At 24.9% G+C, this 19,980-nt stretch overlaps 2 protein-coding genes across 5 annotated transcripts in view; both read left to right on the forward strand.

The window, feature by feature from the left end:
- Positions 1–9,413, forward strand: part of LOC100202272 (mitotic checkpoint protein BUB3) — a 29,793-nt gene extending 20,380 nt beyond the window's left edge. The window contains exons 8-11 of the mRNA XM_065791705.1: positions 1,643–1,799; positions 4,577–4,655; positions 8,402–8,502; positions 9,059–9,413. Of these exons, the coding sequence (XP_065647777.1) occupies positions 1,643–1,799; positions 4,577–4,655; positions 8,402–8,502; positions 9,059–9,119 (398 nt within the window). The 3' untranslated portion in view covers positions 9,120–9,413. The remainder of the gene's footprint in view (positions 1–1,642; positions 1,800–4,576; positions 4,656–8,401; positions 8,503–9,058) is intronic.
- A 969-nt stretch (positions 9,414–10,382) lies between these two features.
- Positions 10,383–19,980, forward strand: part of LOC100215129 (serine/threonine-protein kinase 36) — a 44,075-nt gene continuing 34,477 nt past the window's right edge. For 2 of the 4 annotated variants that reach the window (XR_010636837.1, XM_065791707.1), the window contains exons 1-3: positions 10,383–10,507; positions 14,259–14,399; positions 14,812–14,873. Coding sequence is in view for 1 of the 4 variants with exons in the window: in XM_065791706.1 (XP_065647778.1) it covers positions 10,418–10,507; positions 14,259–14,399; positions 14,796–14,873 (309 nt within the window). In the remaining 3 variants the exon portion in view is untranslated. Of the gene's footprint in view, positions 10,508–14,258; positions 14,400–14,795; positions 14,874–19,980 lie in introns of all 4 variants that reach the window. The other 2 variants (XR_010636836.1, XM_065791706.1) reach the window with 1 other exon arrangement.

Raw genomic sequence — 19,980 nt, forward strand, 5'->3', positions numbered from 1 at the left:
TTTTTCTTTTTATCTTACTACTTAAGCAGTAAGATAAAAAGAAAAAAAAAAAAGTTTAATATTTAAACAAGTCTTTAGGCTTGTTTAAATATTAAAAATTGATAAAAAGTGTCTTGACTGAAATGGCTTACTGTTTATGTAAAAACGCGTACGTTGTTTAAAACAAGGCCTGATATACATTACTACTTGCTTATTACTGGAAACCATTTTGATATTATTCTTTGAATCAAAATTTTTTAATAAAGCGTTTTGATTTTGATTTATTGATAAAAATGACTTAGAATCAATTTTTTTAAAAAAGCTAAAGTTTTGTCGATTAATAATGTACAACAGAACAAAAATTTATCATTTAGTATTGCAAACAAACACATACTTTGTAAGTATGTGAAAAATTGTTTCAAATAAAAAAATTGAATGCAACAAGTATTTTTAAAATAGTTAATAATTTATTTATTAGGATAGAAAATTAGTTAAAAATAAAACAATCTATTTATTCAGAAATCTCTGCAAAGATGACCTTATCTGATAATTTGTTGTTAATACATATATTGAATTTATGTCCATTAGCTTTTTGGTCTACATTGAATTTTGTCTTTAACAAATTAAGTCTTTTATGTTTTTTGTTACAGTTACAGAAAAGATTGTCATTATTGCCTTCACAGATATTTCTGATTTCTGAAAACCATTTGAAAAAGTTTGCTCTGAAATCGAGTTCCATGTTTTTGTTTGCATAACAAAACAAGGTTGAAAAGTTTTGTATCTTGTTCTCTTATTTTAAGGTAGCAATTTAGTTTTTTTACTGCATGTGAGCAAAATTTTCCATTAAGAGATTAGATATTTTTTTTGATCCATAGATTGTATTTGTTGGAAGAAAATTAGCATTAACCCACTTGGCCTCTTCAAAAATATTTTTAAAAGATATAAAATTCCTACGATAAGTAAAACTACCTAATGATTGTTGTGAGTTGCAATTTTAATATCTTTGCAGATATTTCAGTGTGTCTAATTCTAGAATATTTGCAAAAAAAATTATATTTTATTTTCTTAAAGCAAAGAAAACAGCTGTAAAATAATCATATGGTAAAGCTGTTAATCAGAGTAATTGGATAAAATAAAATAAGAAAATAATTTTTTTTTATCATTTTGAATTATGTTACATCTTTACATATTTGTTATATTTGAAGTATGTGACATCTTTACACATTTGAATTACAGAATTAATTGAAGATTCAAATTATAGAAAAGTAAGCATGAGAGTTTCTTAAGAACGCAATATGGTGACTTTGCATTTAATTGAATTATGGAGGTTTTTGAATTTAAGAAAATTATATTAAATTGTACCATACATGGAAAATGAATAACCTAAAACACATTGTCCAAAAAATAAAAAGTTATAATTTTTAGTGAAAAATTTTCTTTGTAAATTTTATCATTAAATGTATTGAAATTTGTTTTGTTTTTTATATCTTTGTTTCTTTTGATTGTCTTATATTTTGATTGTCTCATATTTTGGTTTTGATTTTCTCATGTTTTTTTAAATTTATTTTGTTCTCTGTTTGTTTTTTGTGTAGTTTATTAATTCAAACTTCTATTTATATCTTTATATTTTTTTTCTTGTTCCTTTTTAATTTACCAAAATTAGGATATGTATTGAGTTCAATTGAAGGAAGAGTTGCTGTAGAATATTTCGATCCAAGTCCTGAAGTACAAAAAAAAAAGTATGCGTTCAAATGCCACCGTGTAAAAAATGAGGGAACAGAATATGTTTATCCTGTTAACACTATTGCATTTCATAATGGGTGAGCTTTCTGTTTTTACTTTTTAATACGTTTTTTACCAAAATAAAGTATAACAAAAAGTTGTTTTTGAAAATATATTGGCAATAGTTAATGGTACATTTATAACTGCCAACTAATAATTTTTGCAATGGTATGCTTTGTGTAAGGTCTTTACGTTAATGTGGTTTTAGGTTAACCTGCCCACTGCTTTTACAAGTTTAATTTTTGATGTAGTTTGTGAATGTTTGAAATAACTAATTCACTTTATCTAATTACTTCTTTAGTGTTTTAAATGTTTTATAGATTTTTTGATCTAGCTTATGTATCAGTGACCTTAGTTGCACTGGCGCATGAAATTTGTATTTTCAATAGCTAGAAGTTATATAACACAGAAGTTATTTTATCAATCCACAATTCTAATAATTTTTTTAACCTTTGCTCCTTAACTTTTATTTTTCTTCTGATAAGGGCTTAGTTATTATTTAAGTAAATAAGATCATGCTTTCTCACTAAATTTGTCATCTCATTTTTTTCCTATATCAGATTCCCTTTTGTCACCATATTTTTTACATCTGTCCTAACATTGATTGGATTTTTTTAAATTTTATTTTTGGCTGAAATGTTTGCAAAGAACTTTTTGTTATCCCTGACAGACAGGCTAATACTTTGTCAAACATTTCATTTCTCTTTCTGTGGTTGAAGTTGCATCTTCTGTAGGTTCTTTTACTGTTTGTGACTCTGGCAACATTTTTTTGCAATTTTATAAAACTACTTTATAAGCTCTCTTTATTTATTAGTAAAAGTTTTTAAAAATATTTTTTTTTTTGCAAAATTGAATTATTCCTGATGAACAGCGTTCTTTTTCATATCTTTTTCATACTTAATGAATGTACCTTAATGAAGTCGAGGTACCTTAATTTCAGTAAATTTTACAGGGATTATCTTTTTCCAGATATTTAGTTTTCTAAAAATACAAGTTAAAATTATTGTTTTTGTAACATGTCATCAAATAATTAAAACAATAAAGGTATCATTGATCAGTTACTCTACGCTATATTTAGTTAAATTAAGCATTATTTGTATGCATGTACAATTAAATTTTCTTATTTGCATGCAGATATTTATTATAAATTATTTTGACTATTTCACCTAAAAAATTAGTGTAATTTAATTTAGTAATTTTTTAATATAAATTAAATTAATTTAAATCCTATTTAAATAAGTATTGAAATACTTTTCTTTCATATAAAAAAATTGAAAATTTTGAAAACCAAAACTCTCAGTCGATGTATGTACTCCACTGCGCCTATTTAAATTTAAGTCAGTTGGTGTATGTACACTCCATTGCACCTATTTAAATTTCACCCTTATTTAAATCAGTCAATGTATGTACACTCGACTGTGACTATGGCTATAACATTCAATTTATATATGATTTTAAGCCCTTTTTTTAGGAAAATTTAAAGAAAAAAATGTTAAACCACAATAATAGTTAAAAATATAAAACTACTTCAAAATAAAACTTTAAAAAAAAAATGTTTTTTTTATAGAGTCTTTAAACCTCAAAATTTTTTCATTGTAACATCCAGAGTGCTATGCATCTGATTTACTTATTGGAAAAATTAAAGTATTTAAACTTCTTTCGCATCAAAGTAATGTTTAAATTATGTGTACACACATTTGTTTGCATGTACAAATAATAAATAATAAATACAAATGATAAATTTCTTTTCAAATATATAAGATATTTCTGGATTTTTCCTGGATATTTCTTCAAAAACATGAGATATTTTCAGAATTTTCAGAATATTTCCTTAAAAAAATTTTTGGATTTTTTTAGGAAAACATTTTTTGGATATTTTTAAATATAACCTGGATAATCTTTGTTGTTACCTTGATTATTTTAATTTTGTATTAAAGTCAGTAACGTAATTTTTTGCCGACCATGCTTCTATTTATTTCTGTATTAATAAACATTTTTAATTCTGTTTCAATGATTTTTTTTTTCATATTTTCTTAAACTGTATTTTAGTACTGACTTGATCCTGAAAACTATATCCAAAGTCCATTGCAAAATTTCACATTAGCTAAAGTTTGTAACCTTTTATCTAGCTAGTCAATTTATAATGATTCTTTTCCATAAATCTCTTATTGTTTCATGTATGGAATACTGTTGTTGTAGATGGGGTACAACAACAATATTTCATACAACAGGCTAACATGTTTCTTAATGTGAAACTTTATTTTTTATTTTTTATTGTTCCAAAATGCAAAATTGTAAAATTAAAAATTAAAAATTAATATTCACCTAATTACAAAATTCATTATTGTATGACTTGTTATTCTGTTAGCAGATACTTTTATGGTTTCCAACTTGTATTCAATATCTATAATATATTTATTTTTTCCGCATGCATCAGCTTTTTTGAAAACAATCTCATTGTGTTTTCCTGATTAATTTCTTGGTCTTTATTTGTTTTCCTCAAATTTAATTAACATTTAATATGGCTTTCTGCAGCCTTGTTAAGATTTAGTTTGTAGAAACAATGTAGAAACAATCCAACTACTTTCCTTGTCTATTTATAAAATATCTGTTCTTTAGAAAAGCAGGTTTCTTTAAATTTTCTATTTATAAAATTTTTTTTAAAGCTTTATAAATTGAAGTCAAAATTAAGACAAAATTAAAAAAAGTAAGTTTTAAGAATTGATTGAATTACTTTAATATTTGCTGTAATGATTTTAACTTAGAATTAATTAGGAAAAAAAGTTCAAGTTTAATTGAAATTGTTTACCTTTAGCTACAACACTTTTGCAACAGGTGGATCAGATGGGTTTGTTAATGTTTGGGATGGCTTTCATAAGAAGCGTTTATGCCAGGTAAATATTTATAGAATCTGAATTGTTTAAGTGGATGAAACAGTTAAATAAAAAAATTATTATCAAAAAGTTAAATGTATTGTACAATATTATTGTACATTTTGTATAAAACATGAAAAATTATGTATATATATTTAATTTATAATTATATATATATATATATATATATATATATATATATATATATATATATATATATATATATATATATGTATTTCTTGAGCAACGCAATAGCAATAAATGTGAACATATTTTGAAGAAAAACACGATTTTTTAATCTTGACATGTTTCGTAGTTAACATACTACATTTTCAAAAGATAAAGTTACAATTTAAAACTCTGGATATAAATATAAAATCAAAATTGGAAGACATTACACAGAAATAATAACAGACAAATAGAATTGTTACAAACCAATAAAAATTATAATACAAATTATGATACCGTAAATAGCAAAAAAATAAAATTATAAGTAAATAAACAACAAAAAAAACAAAAAAAACAAAAAAAAAAAACAAAAAAAAAACTAGATAGACAAATTTATATTATAATGAACAGTTTGTTTATTTAAAGATGGGTTCTCCCATTTAACATGGAGTGCTTCTTTAATTTTCAATTTGTTTTTGTTAAAAGCAATATCCAAAATTTTAAAACAATTATAGTTACTTAGATTTTTACATTTAACAGATGAAATTAAATGCTTATAAACATTAGATTGTTTGTCACTTGTAAGATGCTCATGAATCTTTGTTGTTAAGTGTCTGGAGGTTTCTCCAATATAACTGGCATTACATCCAGCACAAGAAAATTTGTAAACAACATTGGATTTGAGCAGCTTAGGAAGTGGATCTTTTATACATAAATTGTTTTGTAATTTGTTGGTAGTGAAAATTAAATTAATTATAACATCTTTACAATATTTTTTAATGATTTTATTAACTATAGATCTAGTAAAATTTGAGTAAAATCCTATAAATAGAAGCTTATAATATCTTATATTATGGTTATCAATACTATTTATCACAGATGGATTTAACTTTTTATCAACAAATTATTTAATTTCAGTGTCAATTATATTAAGTGGATATTGGTTATTTTTTAAAACATTAGGTAGATTTTTTATGTCCTTATCAAATCCAAGCCATGTATTATTAATTTTATATGTTCTATCAATTGAACAACGTATAACACTAATTTTATAACAATAGGGAACAAAACTGGAAAATTTTTGTAAAAGACCAGTATATGTTTTTTTGTGTTAAACTGATGTGGAAAGCAAAACAGACTTATTGATAAGAACATCTAAAAATGCAATTTGATTATCTTGTTCTTTTTCCATAGTAAATTTAAAGTTTTCATGTTGTTTATTGAGGTGTGTAAAAAATTCCTGAGCTTCAAACTCTGAATTAAAAATAGCGATAATATCATCCACATAACGTTTATAGAAAATGGTATGGAGGAAGAGCAATTACTAACCCATTTTTGTTTGTGAAACCCAATAAAAATATAAGTCAAAATTGGCGCTAAAGGAGAACCCATGGCAACGCCATCTAATTGATCATAATATTTCCCGTTAAATAAGAAATGAGAACCGGATGTTGAGATTTGAAGTAATTTTTTGAACTGAGTTTTCGAAAAATATTTTAAGCATGTTTTATCTTTAAAGTATAAATCAGTAGCTATATTTATAGTTTCATTAAGTGGAATATTAGTAAATAAGCTTTCAACATCATAGGAAACTATATATTTGTTAGTTATATCAACTTGTTTTAACTCCTCAACAAAAGAAAAAGAGTCACAGGTGGAATAAAATTTAGGTATATAAGGAGACAATAAATCAGAAAGATATTTGGCAAGTTTATAATTATATGTCCCGATTGTTGAAATAATTGGTCTAAAAGGTGGTAGAGAAGAATCTTTACTGAATTTGTGCATCTTAGGTAAAGCATAAGTTCTTGCTGTTTGTGAACCAACAAGATAAATTTTATTGTAAACATCATTTTCAAAACAGTTATGTTTTTTAAGTTTCTTAAGATACCCTTGTAAAGATTGTTCTCTTTTAATAGTTGGATCGTCTTTAAACTCCTTAAATTTAGTTTTATCACTTATAATATTAGTTAAAGATTTAATATAGTCAACCTTATTAAAAATAATTAAACCATTCCCTTTGTCTTGTTTTTTGATTATAATGCTTTCATTATTCTTTGGTCTTTTCAATATTTTGTGTTTCCTTAGACAACCTTCAGATGGTGTGTATTTATATACGTAATTGTTCGCTAAATGAGAAAGTTCGCTTTTAAGTTGAAGTTCCGAATCACTGCTTCTTAGTTGAGTGTTGAGAAACTGTGCAATGCTATCAAACTGAGCGAAAACGTCCATCTTTTTTATAAATACAGGCGGTAGAGCATATTGACATATTATGAACAAAGTGTTGGTGTTTAGAAAGAAGGCTAGTAAATTTTATGTGGGAGCATAATTTCTTCTTGTGAGTTTTATTAATGGAAAGTTCTTTTTTCTTTACGTTATTATTAATTTTTATTGGTAACAATTCTATTTGTCTGTTATTATATTTCTCTGTAATGTCTTCCAATTTTGATTTTATATTTATATCCAGAGTTTTAAATTGTAACTTTATCTTTTGAAAATGTAGTATGTTAACTACAAAACATGTCAAGATTTAAAAATATTGTGTTTTTCTTTAATATATATATATATATATATATATATATATATATATATATATATATATATATATATATATATATATATATATATATATATATATATATATATATATATATATATATATATACATACATACATACATAAATATAAATTGATTTCAATAAAAAAGGCAACGTACAACTATTTTTGAAATATATTTTGATATAATAATATATTAACGACATTTCGCTGACCTATTGTGGTCAGCAAAAACTCTAGCCCTAAACTCTGTAGAGAGTTTAGAAAACAAAACATCACAGTTATATTTACTTCAGCTCCCAATTTAAATAATATACTATGCAACAACAACAAAAACTACCACCGAACTCAAATTCGGGTGTTTACGAACTTAAATGCTCATGCAGAAGTATATATATTGGTGAGACTAAAAAGAACTCAATTCAAGAAGTGCAGAACACCAAAGAGCCTGTAAAAATCAAAAATGGTTGAGTTCAGGAGTTACAGAAAATTCTAGAACATGTCGTGGTACCTTTGATTGGCTAAATCCTAAGACCTTGGCTGTCATTCCAGAATACAGGAAAAGAAAAGTTAGAGAATCTCTAGAGATAAAAAAAGCAAGAGTTCAACACGAGATAGGTATTGGGCAAACTGTTCTAAATAGAAATGATGGGAATAATGTGAAAACAAAAACTTTGGGACCAATTTTGACCACAATTTACTGACATCACTATTATATTATTTGATTGGTTTTTATATTTTACGCTTTTTAATGTCTTCTTTTTAAAATGGTTGGTTTTATGTTATTTTGTAACGTTTTTTCATTACCTGATGATGCTGACCACAATAGGTCAGTGAAATATTGTTAATATATATATATATATATATATATATATATATATATATATATATATATATATATATATATATATATATATATATATATATATATATATATATTATATATATATATATATATATACATATATACATATTATATTATGCATATATATATATTATATTACTATTAGTACATGCTTTTATATTTTTTTATGTAATCTTAGTTTCATCGCTATCAAAGTAGTATATCCTCGTTAAGCTTTTCTAATGATGGCACTGTTCTTGCTATTGCTGTTTCTTATCTTAATGAGGAAGGCGAAAGAGAGTATGTTTTTTGTTTTTGTTTTTTTATAGCTCTGCTTTAGTTTTATAGTTTTGATAATTTTATTTTTGCAATATTTGATAAAGAAACATGGTGCACATGTAGTAGTTGAATTTGTGCATGTTTTGTAGTTACATAGATAAAAGTAAATTATAAAGGTATTTTTTTATTTTTTGTATTTTTATGTAAATAAATAGTAAAGTAAAATATATATTGCAATATATGCTAGTTTTGGTCATACTTTAAAAAGTATGATCATTCAAATAATTATGAGCGGTATACATGCATACTTCGTATTAATTATACTTTATAAAGCCAGTCATCATTTAAACGATGTAAAGAGATATGTAAATAAGTAAAGCGACATATAAATGAATTAAGAGATATAAGTTTCTTGATTTAGTTAATTTAAGTTTAATATTTAAAAAAATGTTAAAATTATGGGAAAAAAAAGTTATGAATAAAAAGGTGGTTTCTATTATATTTTAATTATAAAGTTTATTGAAGAAAAAATTTGTAATTTTATGAATTAAAAAAACTTTTAATTTAAACTGTTTAGACATCCAGAAGATGCTATATTTATTCGACAAGTAAGTGATGCAGAAACAAAACCGAAATAAAGACCATAGTTCTTGCAGCGTTTTAGACTTCATTGCATAGAAATTATCATTGTAACTGGCATTAAAAGGTGCATAGAAATTATTCTTTTATATACCTTCATGAAGCTGAACAAAGGTGGAAGATAAAGAAATATGGAAGATAAAAAAGATAAAAGACCTAAATGTTGTAATTTTTTAATTTTATTAGTTAACAATAAACTACAAAAGACAGAAGAATTCCATTTGAGTATGTAGTTACGTGTAGTATATTTTAACTATGTAGTTAGTTACAGAATAAAAAACAGCTTTCCATTTTTTCTTTGTGTTTTTGTTATCAAATAATTAATAATTGTTTTTTAAAATCGTTTTAATCAGTTTTTATATATAGTTTTATTACCAATGTTTTGAATGTTACTAATTTTTTTTGTTATTAATAGTATATTGAAAATTTAAAAACTCAATCAGTAAATATTAAATGAACATAAATAAAAAATGTTAATATCAATTGATAATATATTTGATATACTAATAATAATTATTATTATTAACATTGATGCACAATATTGTAAAATTAAGTTTTTAACACAGTTATTTAATGATCATAAAATTTGAATTATAAAACACAAAGTTTGAAGCTTTAAGTGATTTTGATTGATGGGATAAACAATGATGTTCTTTTGATTGATGAGATAAGCATTGATGTTATATTAATTGATGAGATAAACATTGATGTTATTTTGATTGATGAGATAAATATTGATGTTATTTTGATTGATCAGATAAATTTGATTGATGTTTAAAGATTGTTTAAACTTTGATTGATGTTTAAAGATCAAAAGTTGATCTTTAAACATCAATCATTATAATGGCGTAGTTCCAAAATAAAAGGTTTTCAATAAATAAAGTTTTTACTTATAAAGAGAAAATAAATGCAAGAGTTTAACAAACATTTAGATATTCACAGCAATTATCATTGATTGCTGCATTTGCATTCAAAATCTTTGAATTCTATTTTTATTTTTGATTCATTTCTAAGAGTTTTCAATTTAAAACAATTTTTAAAAGTTTAAAGTAAGAATTGATTTTTTGAGTTTGTTTGATTAATTTTTATTTCCATAATCTCACATAGAATAACTTTTTTTCTCCCCCTTTAAATAATTCCAAAACACAAATAATGGCAATTATGTAGTTTGATTGCTATCATTTTATAAAAACAAGATTTTTCTATAATAATATAATGATGGTTTTTACTTGTTTAAGCTATAAAAAATTCTTAATTGTTTTAGCTAGTAAAAAATTGAGAATGTTCTTATGACAATATGCCTGCAAATGACTATCATGTTTTGGAGCTCATTGGAGAAGGTTCCTTTGGAAAAGTTTATAAAGGTCGTAAAAAGTATACTGGACAGGTATAAAATTATTTTCTAAAAAAGTTGTTTATTTTTGTAATCTGTATAAAAGTTAAAGAATGAAGTAAACAATGAGCAAAGTTTATCAATTTGCATACAAAACTTATATATTTGCATCATCAATGTTCAGTTCAAAAATTTATTTAAAGATGTTTTTTTAGTTCATGCATGCAAGATTACTGAAATACAATTTTTAGGAAAATAAAGTTTCAATTGAGTTTAAATAAAACTTCAAATAACATAAAATATTATTTGAATTTTTATCTGTTAGATAAAAATAAATATTAGGTAAAAACCCAAATAAGATAAAATATCACTAGCCTCCATATCCTAACCACATCCAGCTGGATAGACTAATTTACGTTTTGTTACAGAAAGAAGTTGTTGCTTACGAGTCACAAAAGGTAAAAACAGTAGCAATAATGTATAAAATGTTTTAAGTATAATAAATGACTTTGTTAATGCCAATAATTATCCTCAAAAAAGTAGACAGAAAAGTAGACTAATATATATAAATATATATATATATAAATATATATATATATATATATATATATATATATATATATATATATATATATATATATATATGTTATATATATATATATATGTATATATATATATGTATATATATATATATATATATATATATATATATATATATATATATATATATATATATATATATATATATATACACATATACACACAGTAACGGCATAAAGTCTTTGCCACTCTCAGGAAAAACAAGAAAAAGTCATTTATTTTTATTATGCAAAAGTTAAAGCACCACCAAACAGCACCAAATAAGAATCAAATGATATAAATGCATAGCACTTGTAAAAAAGCAACACAAATATAAAAAAATGTTAATATTTTGTGTGTCCACACGCGCATCAATGAGTGCCTGTATGCGCCTAGGCATTGACTGTACCAGCTTTTGAACTGTGGCAATTGGGATTGCATCCCAAGCAGACTCCAACTGTTGCCACAATTCATCCAAATTGCTGGGCTTGCTTTTCTGCACCATTCTGAACAGTTCCTCCCACAAATTTTCAATGGGGTTCAAGTCGAGACTTTGTGGTGGCCATTCAATCACATTGATGCGTGCGGTTCGAAAGTATTCAGTAACTTTTTTGGCTTTGTGGCAGGGAGCATTGTCTTGTTGGAAAACAAACGTCTTATTCCTGCCAAAAAGCTTGGTGGCAGATGGTTTAACTTGTGTTTTGAGTATTTCTATGTACTTGTCTTGGTTAACAGTGCCTTTACAACAATACAGCCAGTCAACACCAAATCCTGACATGCAACCCCAAATCATAAGGGAACCTCCACCATGTTTCACTGTTGGTGCAACACATTGAGAACTAAATCTCTAACCAACTTTTCTTCTAACATACGCTCGTTTTGCTCCACAGAATACAGTAAAACAACTCTCATCACTCCACAACACTTTATTCCACTGTTCAACAGTCCAGTTCTTGTGTTGCCTTGCAAATGCTTGTCGCTTCGCAATATTGTCAGGCCGCAATAATGGCTTCTTGGCAGCAATTCTACCATTCAACCCAGCTTGCTGAAGGCGTTTCCTTATGGTTCTTGCTGCCAGATTGATGCTGTGCGTTTTTCCCATGTCACTGGCTACATCAGATGCCATGTCGAAGCGATTAGCCAGACTTGCCCGAACCAAAAGCCCATCTTCCCGAATAGTCGTTTAGCGTGGTCTGCCAGAACGCTTTTTGTCTTTTACTGTCCCATTCTCCCTCTCTTTTGATGGTGTAGGTGACAGTCCTCAAGCTAGCCTTTAATGCTTTAGCAATGTCCCTGTAGGAAATTCCTTGTTTTGCCATTACCACTATTTGCAGGCGTCGTTCAAGAGATAATGGGATGGCCATATTGATAACAATCCTATACAAAAAGCACATTTTTTTCTAATAACTCATAAAATTATGTAGAAAATAATTGTTTACGTTAAGTTTAGTTAACAAGAATACAAAATAAATTAGAGATTTGGTGTGAAATAATGATATATGTGTAATTGTAGTTAATTAGACTAGCTATAATTACTAATTATAATTAGTAATTAATTGATAATTACTATGGTGTTAAACCAATCAAAATTGTAGTAAAAGTTATAGACCACAAATTTCAACAAATATAGAACACAAATTTCAACAAAAACATTCAAATACTATATTTTACTTACCAGTATAATACAGATTGTATTGAAGGTAGTGGCAGGTGTCTCAATCAACCAACAATAGCAATTAAATTAACAAGTTAAACTATATGAAAACTGTTGCTAATAATGCGGGAGATGTCTAATTAGAGATTTAGACAAATTCCTGAAGGAAAAGCTTTAAAAAGTAATATACCAAGGCAACCTAAGTACAAGTTGTATAAAATCCAACAGTGTGGCAAAGACTTTATGCCACCACTGTATATATATATATATATATATATATATATATATATATATATATATATATATATATATATATATATATATATATATATATATATATTTATTTTTTTTTAAACATCTTTGCTTCCAACAATGCTGCAAGAAACCACTATTTGAGTTGGAAGTTACTGTAAGAGAAAAGATGAAGATTGTAGAGCAAGGTAACGATTGACAGACGACTTAAAGCGTTGGAAATTATATGAATAAGGAAAGCAAGATGAAGGAAACGAATTCCAAAGTACTGATGTCCTAGGAAAAAAAATAGATAAATAAGAGTTTTTAGAGCACTTTGGAACAGTCACAGAAAAAGGATGAGACTTAATTGAATGACAAGAAATACGAGAATGAATTTTAGTAGATGGCACAAGAGACGCTAGCTCTTTAGAGCAGTGCCCATTATAGTATTTGTAGAAAAGAGAAAGAGAAGCAATATTGCAATGATGTGATAATGGTTAGAGGTTGGCTGCAAGGCAGGTCCAACTATGTTTACAATGCGTTTTTGCACTTTGTCTGAAAGAGAAAGGGCATCATTAGAAGATCTGCCCCAGATATTGCAACAGTATTCTATACTAGATCGGATTTGAGATTTATTGAGATAGAGAATAGAATCTGAAGTAAGAAAGTGTCGAGCTCGATAAAGAGATGCACCTTAGCAGATGCTAATTTTGCAATAGATTTGATATATGGTTTCCGAAAAAGATCAGAAGTAAGAGTTAATTCTAGAGGATAAAGAGTGGATGACTCATCGGGTACATGACTGTTCATAAATATAGGAAGATCTAAATTATTGCAATAACGATTGGCTGAAAAAAATTGAGTTTTATCTGTATTGAAGTTCACCAGCCACTGTGAGCCCCATGCTGTAGCAGAAGTGAGATATATGTATATATATCAGCCCGTGGAATCAGGAAAAATAAGGTCAGCAATAACTTGCTGACCTTAATCTGTGTGAGGTCGGCATCAGGTTGGCAGAAAAATGTACAACAAAGGTTTGACCATAAAACATAGAAATGAGGTCTGGGATTTTTTGCTGATCTCAAACGCTTTTAGGTCAGCATTGCCCACCCTAATTCTAAGGGTTGTGTATATATATATATATATATATATATATATATATATATATATATATGTATGTATGTATGTATGTATGTATGTATGTATGTATGTATGTATGTATGTATATATGTATGTATGTATGCATGTATGTATGTATACAATCACCAATATAATTAAGCACAAATAGGCTTTGTTTCATGCAGTATTTTTATTCATAACCTTAATTTTTTTTTTCAGGTTGTTGCCATGAAATTTATTCCAAAAAACAATCGCTCACAAAAAGAACTGCGCAATTTACAAAGAGAGATTGAAATCATGCAACACCTTAAACATAAACATATTGTGGCATTATTGGATTCTTTTGAAACAGAAAAAGAGGTAATTAGCAAAAACCGTTATACTTAAAACTTTATTTGAAACTTCACCAAAAGTTTCAGCTTTCAAAAAAAATTTTTAACTTCTTATATATTAATACATACATATAAATATATACATACATACATACATACATACATACATACATACATACACACATACATACATACATACATACATACATACATACATACATACATACATACATACATACATACATACATACATACATACATACACACATACATACATACATACATGCATACATATATATATATATATATATATATATATATATATATATATATATATATATATATATATATATATATATATATATATATATATATATATATATATATATTAATAGTTTAAAAGTCCTAATTTTATTATTCAAAGGTATGTGTTGTCATAGAATATGCTGAAGGTGAGCTGTTTCAAGTGCTTGAAGATGATAACAAGATATCAGAGGAACAAGTAACATGTTTACATTATTTTAAATTTTTATTATAATTTTCAAGGGTGTTTATTTCAAATTTACTTATCTTTTGATATAATAATAATAATAATAATAATAATAATAATAATAATAATAATAATAATAATAATAATAATAATAATAATAATAATAATAATAATAATGATAATAATAATAACAATAATAATGATAATAATAATAATAATAATAATAATAATAATAGATATATCAAAAGTATAAAAAAATGTTTTAATTGAGTTAATACTTGAAGTTCTAAAAATTCTTAAAGATTATTTAGAATTTTTCAAACAACATTTAAAATGGTATATTAAGAAGATTAGTACAATATTAATATTATTATATGAAGAATTATACATTATTAATATTAATATTATTATATAAAGATTATTATATTAATATATTACAATTACAATATTAATATTATTATATAATTACAAATTATAAATTATATTATAAATTATAATTATAAATTAATATTATTATATGATTACAATATTAATATTATTATATAAAGAATTATACATATCAGACTGTTACAGGAAGTGCTAGTGCATTTTCCTAAGACAACTTGACCATGGCTGTTAGCGTGTTTTAAAATTTCAAAACTTTGCAGAATAAAATTATGCTTAACTAAACATAAAAAAATAACAATTAAGTAAAGAGAAAATTAAAAAAAAAAAAAACATAATAAATTGAAATTCTAAAATGATAAAAATTAAAACTCAAAATCCAAGAGGAAATTATTTTGAGCGTTTATAGTTTATGTTTGGAATAAATAACTTCGAAGCATGAAATTTTTCTAATGATTTTGTATTACTTTAAAGTCTTTTAAATAAAGTAACAAATTATTTTTGGTTTTATTTAAATTATCAAAGTATACTATATATAAATTATGATTTTTTTATGATAAGTAACTTCGATATTTCAAAATAACTTTTAATTAAATGTCTTTAAATATTATGCGGAATGCTTTTAAATACTAACAAATTTACTTTTAAGGGTTGTTTATAATAAACACAATTTATTTAAACTATCAAAAAGTAATTTATAAGTTTTTTTTGTGAATATTTATTTTTCCAACAAAATACATGCCGGTTAAATAATAACACATTAAATAAATAGGATAGTCAATTCTTCTTTAAAAAGGTAGGCATCATTTATATGCGCGCACAACTGTTTTTATCATATTTGTACATTTAAGCTTAAGTTATTTTGACTATTTGAACATTTTTTTTATGTACATGTAAGATTTCTATTAAAGGGACATTATTTGTATGAGCATACAAATAATGGCTTTATATATATAAAATGATTTTAAAATTTAATACAATTTTAAAATCAATTTTATTAAGTAAATAAAGTTTTTTCTTTAACAAGAAACAGATTCTTTTTTTAATAAACGTTTCTTTGTAGTAAAAAAATAAAAAGTAGTTGAACCTTAGTGTTTACAATTAAGTTTAGAATACATAGCTTTGAAACTTTGACCTTTTCTAAAGTTTTTATTTATTATTAGTTTTAGTTATTATTAGTTTTTATTATTAGTTTTTATTGATTAAAAGTCACTGAATAATAAAAACAAATCAATCGGTTTTCAAAATCTTTTTTGTTTGACTTTGAAAGCCGTCTGTTAGGTGAAGTTTCTTAAATTAAACGAAGTTGAAATCCGTTAAACTTTAAAATTTCACACGCTAGTGGTAAATGACTCAAATATCTAAAACGCTTACGATGTTCCTAAACAATTACAAATACTAAATGAGGATTTATCAATACTAATTACTTCAACAATACTCCAGCAAATCTATATAAAAGTAATAATCCTCATATGATTTATATGTGAAAAAACGTATCTCGAATTTTAAGTACGCTTTTTAACTGAGTAGAATTCAGCAATCAATTGGGAACTAATAGAGTAACTTTTAAAAAAAAAGAAAATATTTCTTTTCATTGAAATGTTTGCATATTTGTGATATAAACAATGTGTTGGTTGTGTCTTTTAAAGAAGTGTATCAATTAATCAACAATTTTTTAAATTGCTCGAATTCAGCTGTAATACTTAGTTTCTTATTTTTTATTATATTTTTATCATTTTTATACTAAGTGTTTTTTATCATATTTTGGTATAAAGTAATGTTTCTGCTAAAGAAAAAATAAATATAAAATAATGGAGAAAAACATTTCACATAAATTTTAAGTTTTTTTTATATCTGCAACAAATAGAGTAACTTCTATTTTTGGCTTATGAATGATTTTTATATTTTAAGTTTTTTAAGTTTCTTTTTTATTTTTTTATTTTTTATTTTTTTTACTAAATTTCTTTTAAAAATTTTATTACTGTTTTTTTTTCTCTCTCTCTTTAATTTAGTTCAGCTTAGTTCTTTCAGAACATTTTTAGAACACCTAAATTTTTAAAACATGCAAACATATCTGTGGTCAAGAGCTCTAAAAAATTATTTTAAGTGTTGAAAAACAAGGCATGTGACTGCATGCGCTTTATGTAACAGCCTTACATATATATTTTAAATGTGTAGGCATATTAGTAAAAATAATGCAAAAAAAAAAGAAGAAAAATTTTATTTTTTTATTTTTTAAATTTTGAACTCAAAAACCAAGATTTTGAGTAAAAAAGCATGGTATATGTGGTCTTAACTCTTGACATAAATATATATATATATATATATATATATATATATATATATATATATATAAATATATATATATATATATATATATATATATATGATTTTATTTTAATTTTGTCATAGTATTTGGTATTGAATTCACATCTCTCACTATCTATATTATTTCTTCAAAAATATTAGTGCTTTACAAATTTGGGTGAAGTTAGGGTTTTGACTGTTTGTAGTGAAGTCCTTTTTTACTGCAGTATGGAGCAAGCGTAAAACGCGGGGTAAAACATAAATATCAATGATGTTTATCTGACAAGATAAACTAGGTATTGGTGCTGAGTCTCTTCGAAACACCGATAATAATAAAATGATTCTGAGGAGAAGTTTAAATTTGTTTTACTACATTTGAATTTGTTTTTTTTTCATTTGAATTATAGCATAAATATAAATACAGTTTGAATGCATTTGAGTTGATACATATAAAGTTGCAAACTAAGCGTTACATTTTGTTTTGCAAGTGAGTTTTTAGATTCTGATTCCTACATTAAAAGATGATATCAAATACGGTCTGCTTCTAAGAAGAGATAAAAACTGTAATGCAAATACAGATGTTTTTTAACTTCAGGTGTAACCCTGAGATCATTTATAAGTTTAACTATGCTCTGGAAAAACTAATTTATACAGCAAATTACAAATTTGATCTTGATTCTTGTGAGGAGGCAAGTTATAATTCTTGTGTTTTTAAAGCTAGTTTTTTTTGTTGATGCAAGAAAAAATAAAGAAAGAAAACAAAGTACTAATTGATAATGTTGAGAATACAAAGAAGATGTTTTTTCTAAAGACAATTCTGAGTACATAAGTAATAAATCGCCAAATTCATTGACTTTTTAAACAAGTTTCAAAAAAAGTCATTAAATTCGGAGAATCAAATGCCCTGACATCATTCAAATATGTGATAACAAAAGTTGTATAACTGCAGCAGTTTCAAAACTAAAACTGAATGCAGCTAAAGAGACTGGTTTTCTTAAAAAGAATGCCTGAAGAAATAAAATGTGAAATAGTGACAGATCATAAGAAACTTCAATGCTTTAAATTGATGGTGATGAAATATTTAAAATCTGAAAATACTTTAAAAAAACATGAAGTCCAATGTATAATTTTTGATGGAAGAAAAAATGAAATAAAATTTTCTTTAATGGAAAATTTCACATAAGATTAAGATACAAGATACATACCATTATTTGGTTTGTGCGAAGCTAGGTATTTTATATCTGTAATATTTTACAAATGACAAACTAAATAGATTTGAGTTTAATAACCCAGTAGAGCACATAGGAGAACATAAATCAGGCCTTGTTATAATATTTTGCTGCGTAACAGAAAAGCTTAACGCAAGTAAATGTAACTTTACTTAATAAACATATTTACATCATTTCAAGTTAAATTACTGTTGCGTATTTTAAAGTAATTAGTTAATACAGGTAAATGATTGATAATAAATACATGCAAATATTTGATGATATGTGCATGCATATATTTAAACAATTGTATTTTAGCTCTGAGGCACTTAATGACAAATATTGATGGGAAAACAATTTCAAACAACAAGTCTTCTGTCGATATTGCTGAACTTGTCCCTTTTGCCAATGATCTCAAAATTTTCACAAATATGATTCAAAATTAAAGATATAGATATTGAAAATAATTTACTAAATTTGGATAAAGATATTTAAAAAAATTCATCTTGTGATCAAAGATGTCTATACTGAATTACAAAAATTATTAAAAATAAAATAATAAAAATAAGATTTAAAAGAAAGTTAATTTTAAACCATAAAATAAAAATTTTATGGTTTAAAATTAAAGTAAGAAATTTTTATATTTAGTTCGATAATCATTATTTTTTTTGTAGAAAATGTATTATTAAAAAAAGTTCAGGTTAAATATAAACAGACCAATCAACCATAACTTATTATTAAACAGCTGAAACTTGTCCAAAAAGTGAACTTACATATTCAGCAAAGTTACTGCCTGGAATGCTGATAGTAAATCCATTTTACAAACATTGTTCATTTTACAAACACTAAACATTTTACAAATTCATTTTACAAAAACAACTTTGAAGAAAAGATTTAAAAAAAGGGTATTTGCAGTGAAGACAATATTTTCAATAAGAAATTTAAGCTCCTTAGGAAGTATTGCTGTTAGATCAGGAAGAATTCTAAAAACACCAAATATTGAAACTCTTATCAAACTGCAACTATAACCTACTTTTTTATTTTTATATTATTGAATATACTAATCTCAACTGAAAATTATGCATGTGATCTGTTAACATATAATGTAAAAATATACTACAATTTATATTATTCAAAGTAATACAAAAACAATTTGTTGATAATAAATATTTTTGTTGTTTAATTATTTTCATTTAAGATGGTTTCATTTAACAATCTCA

The sequence above is a fragment of the Hydra vulgaris genome, chromosome 02, assembly GCF_038396675.1.
Source record: "Hydra vulgaris chromosome 02, alternate assembly HydraT2T_AEP".
In the NCBI taxonomy this organism is placed as follows: domain Eukaryota; kingdom Metazoa; phylum Cnidaria; class Hydrozoa; order Anthoathecata; family Hydridae; genus Hydra; species Hydra vulgaris.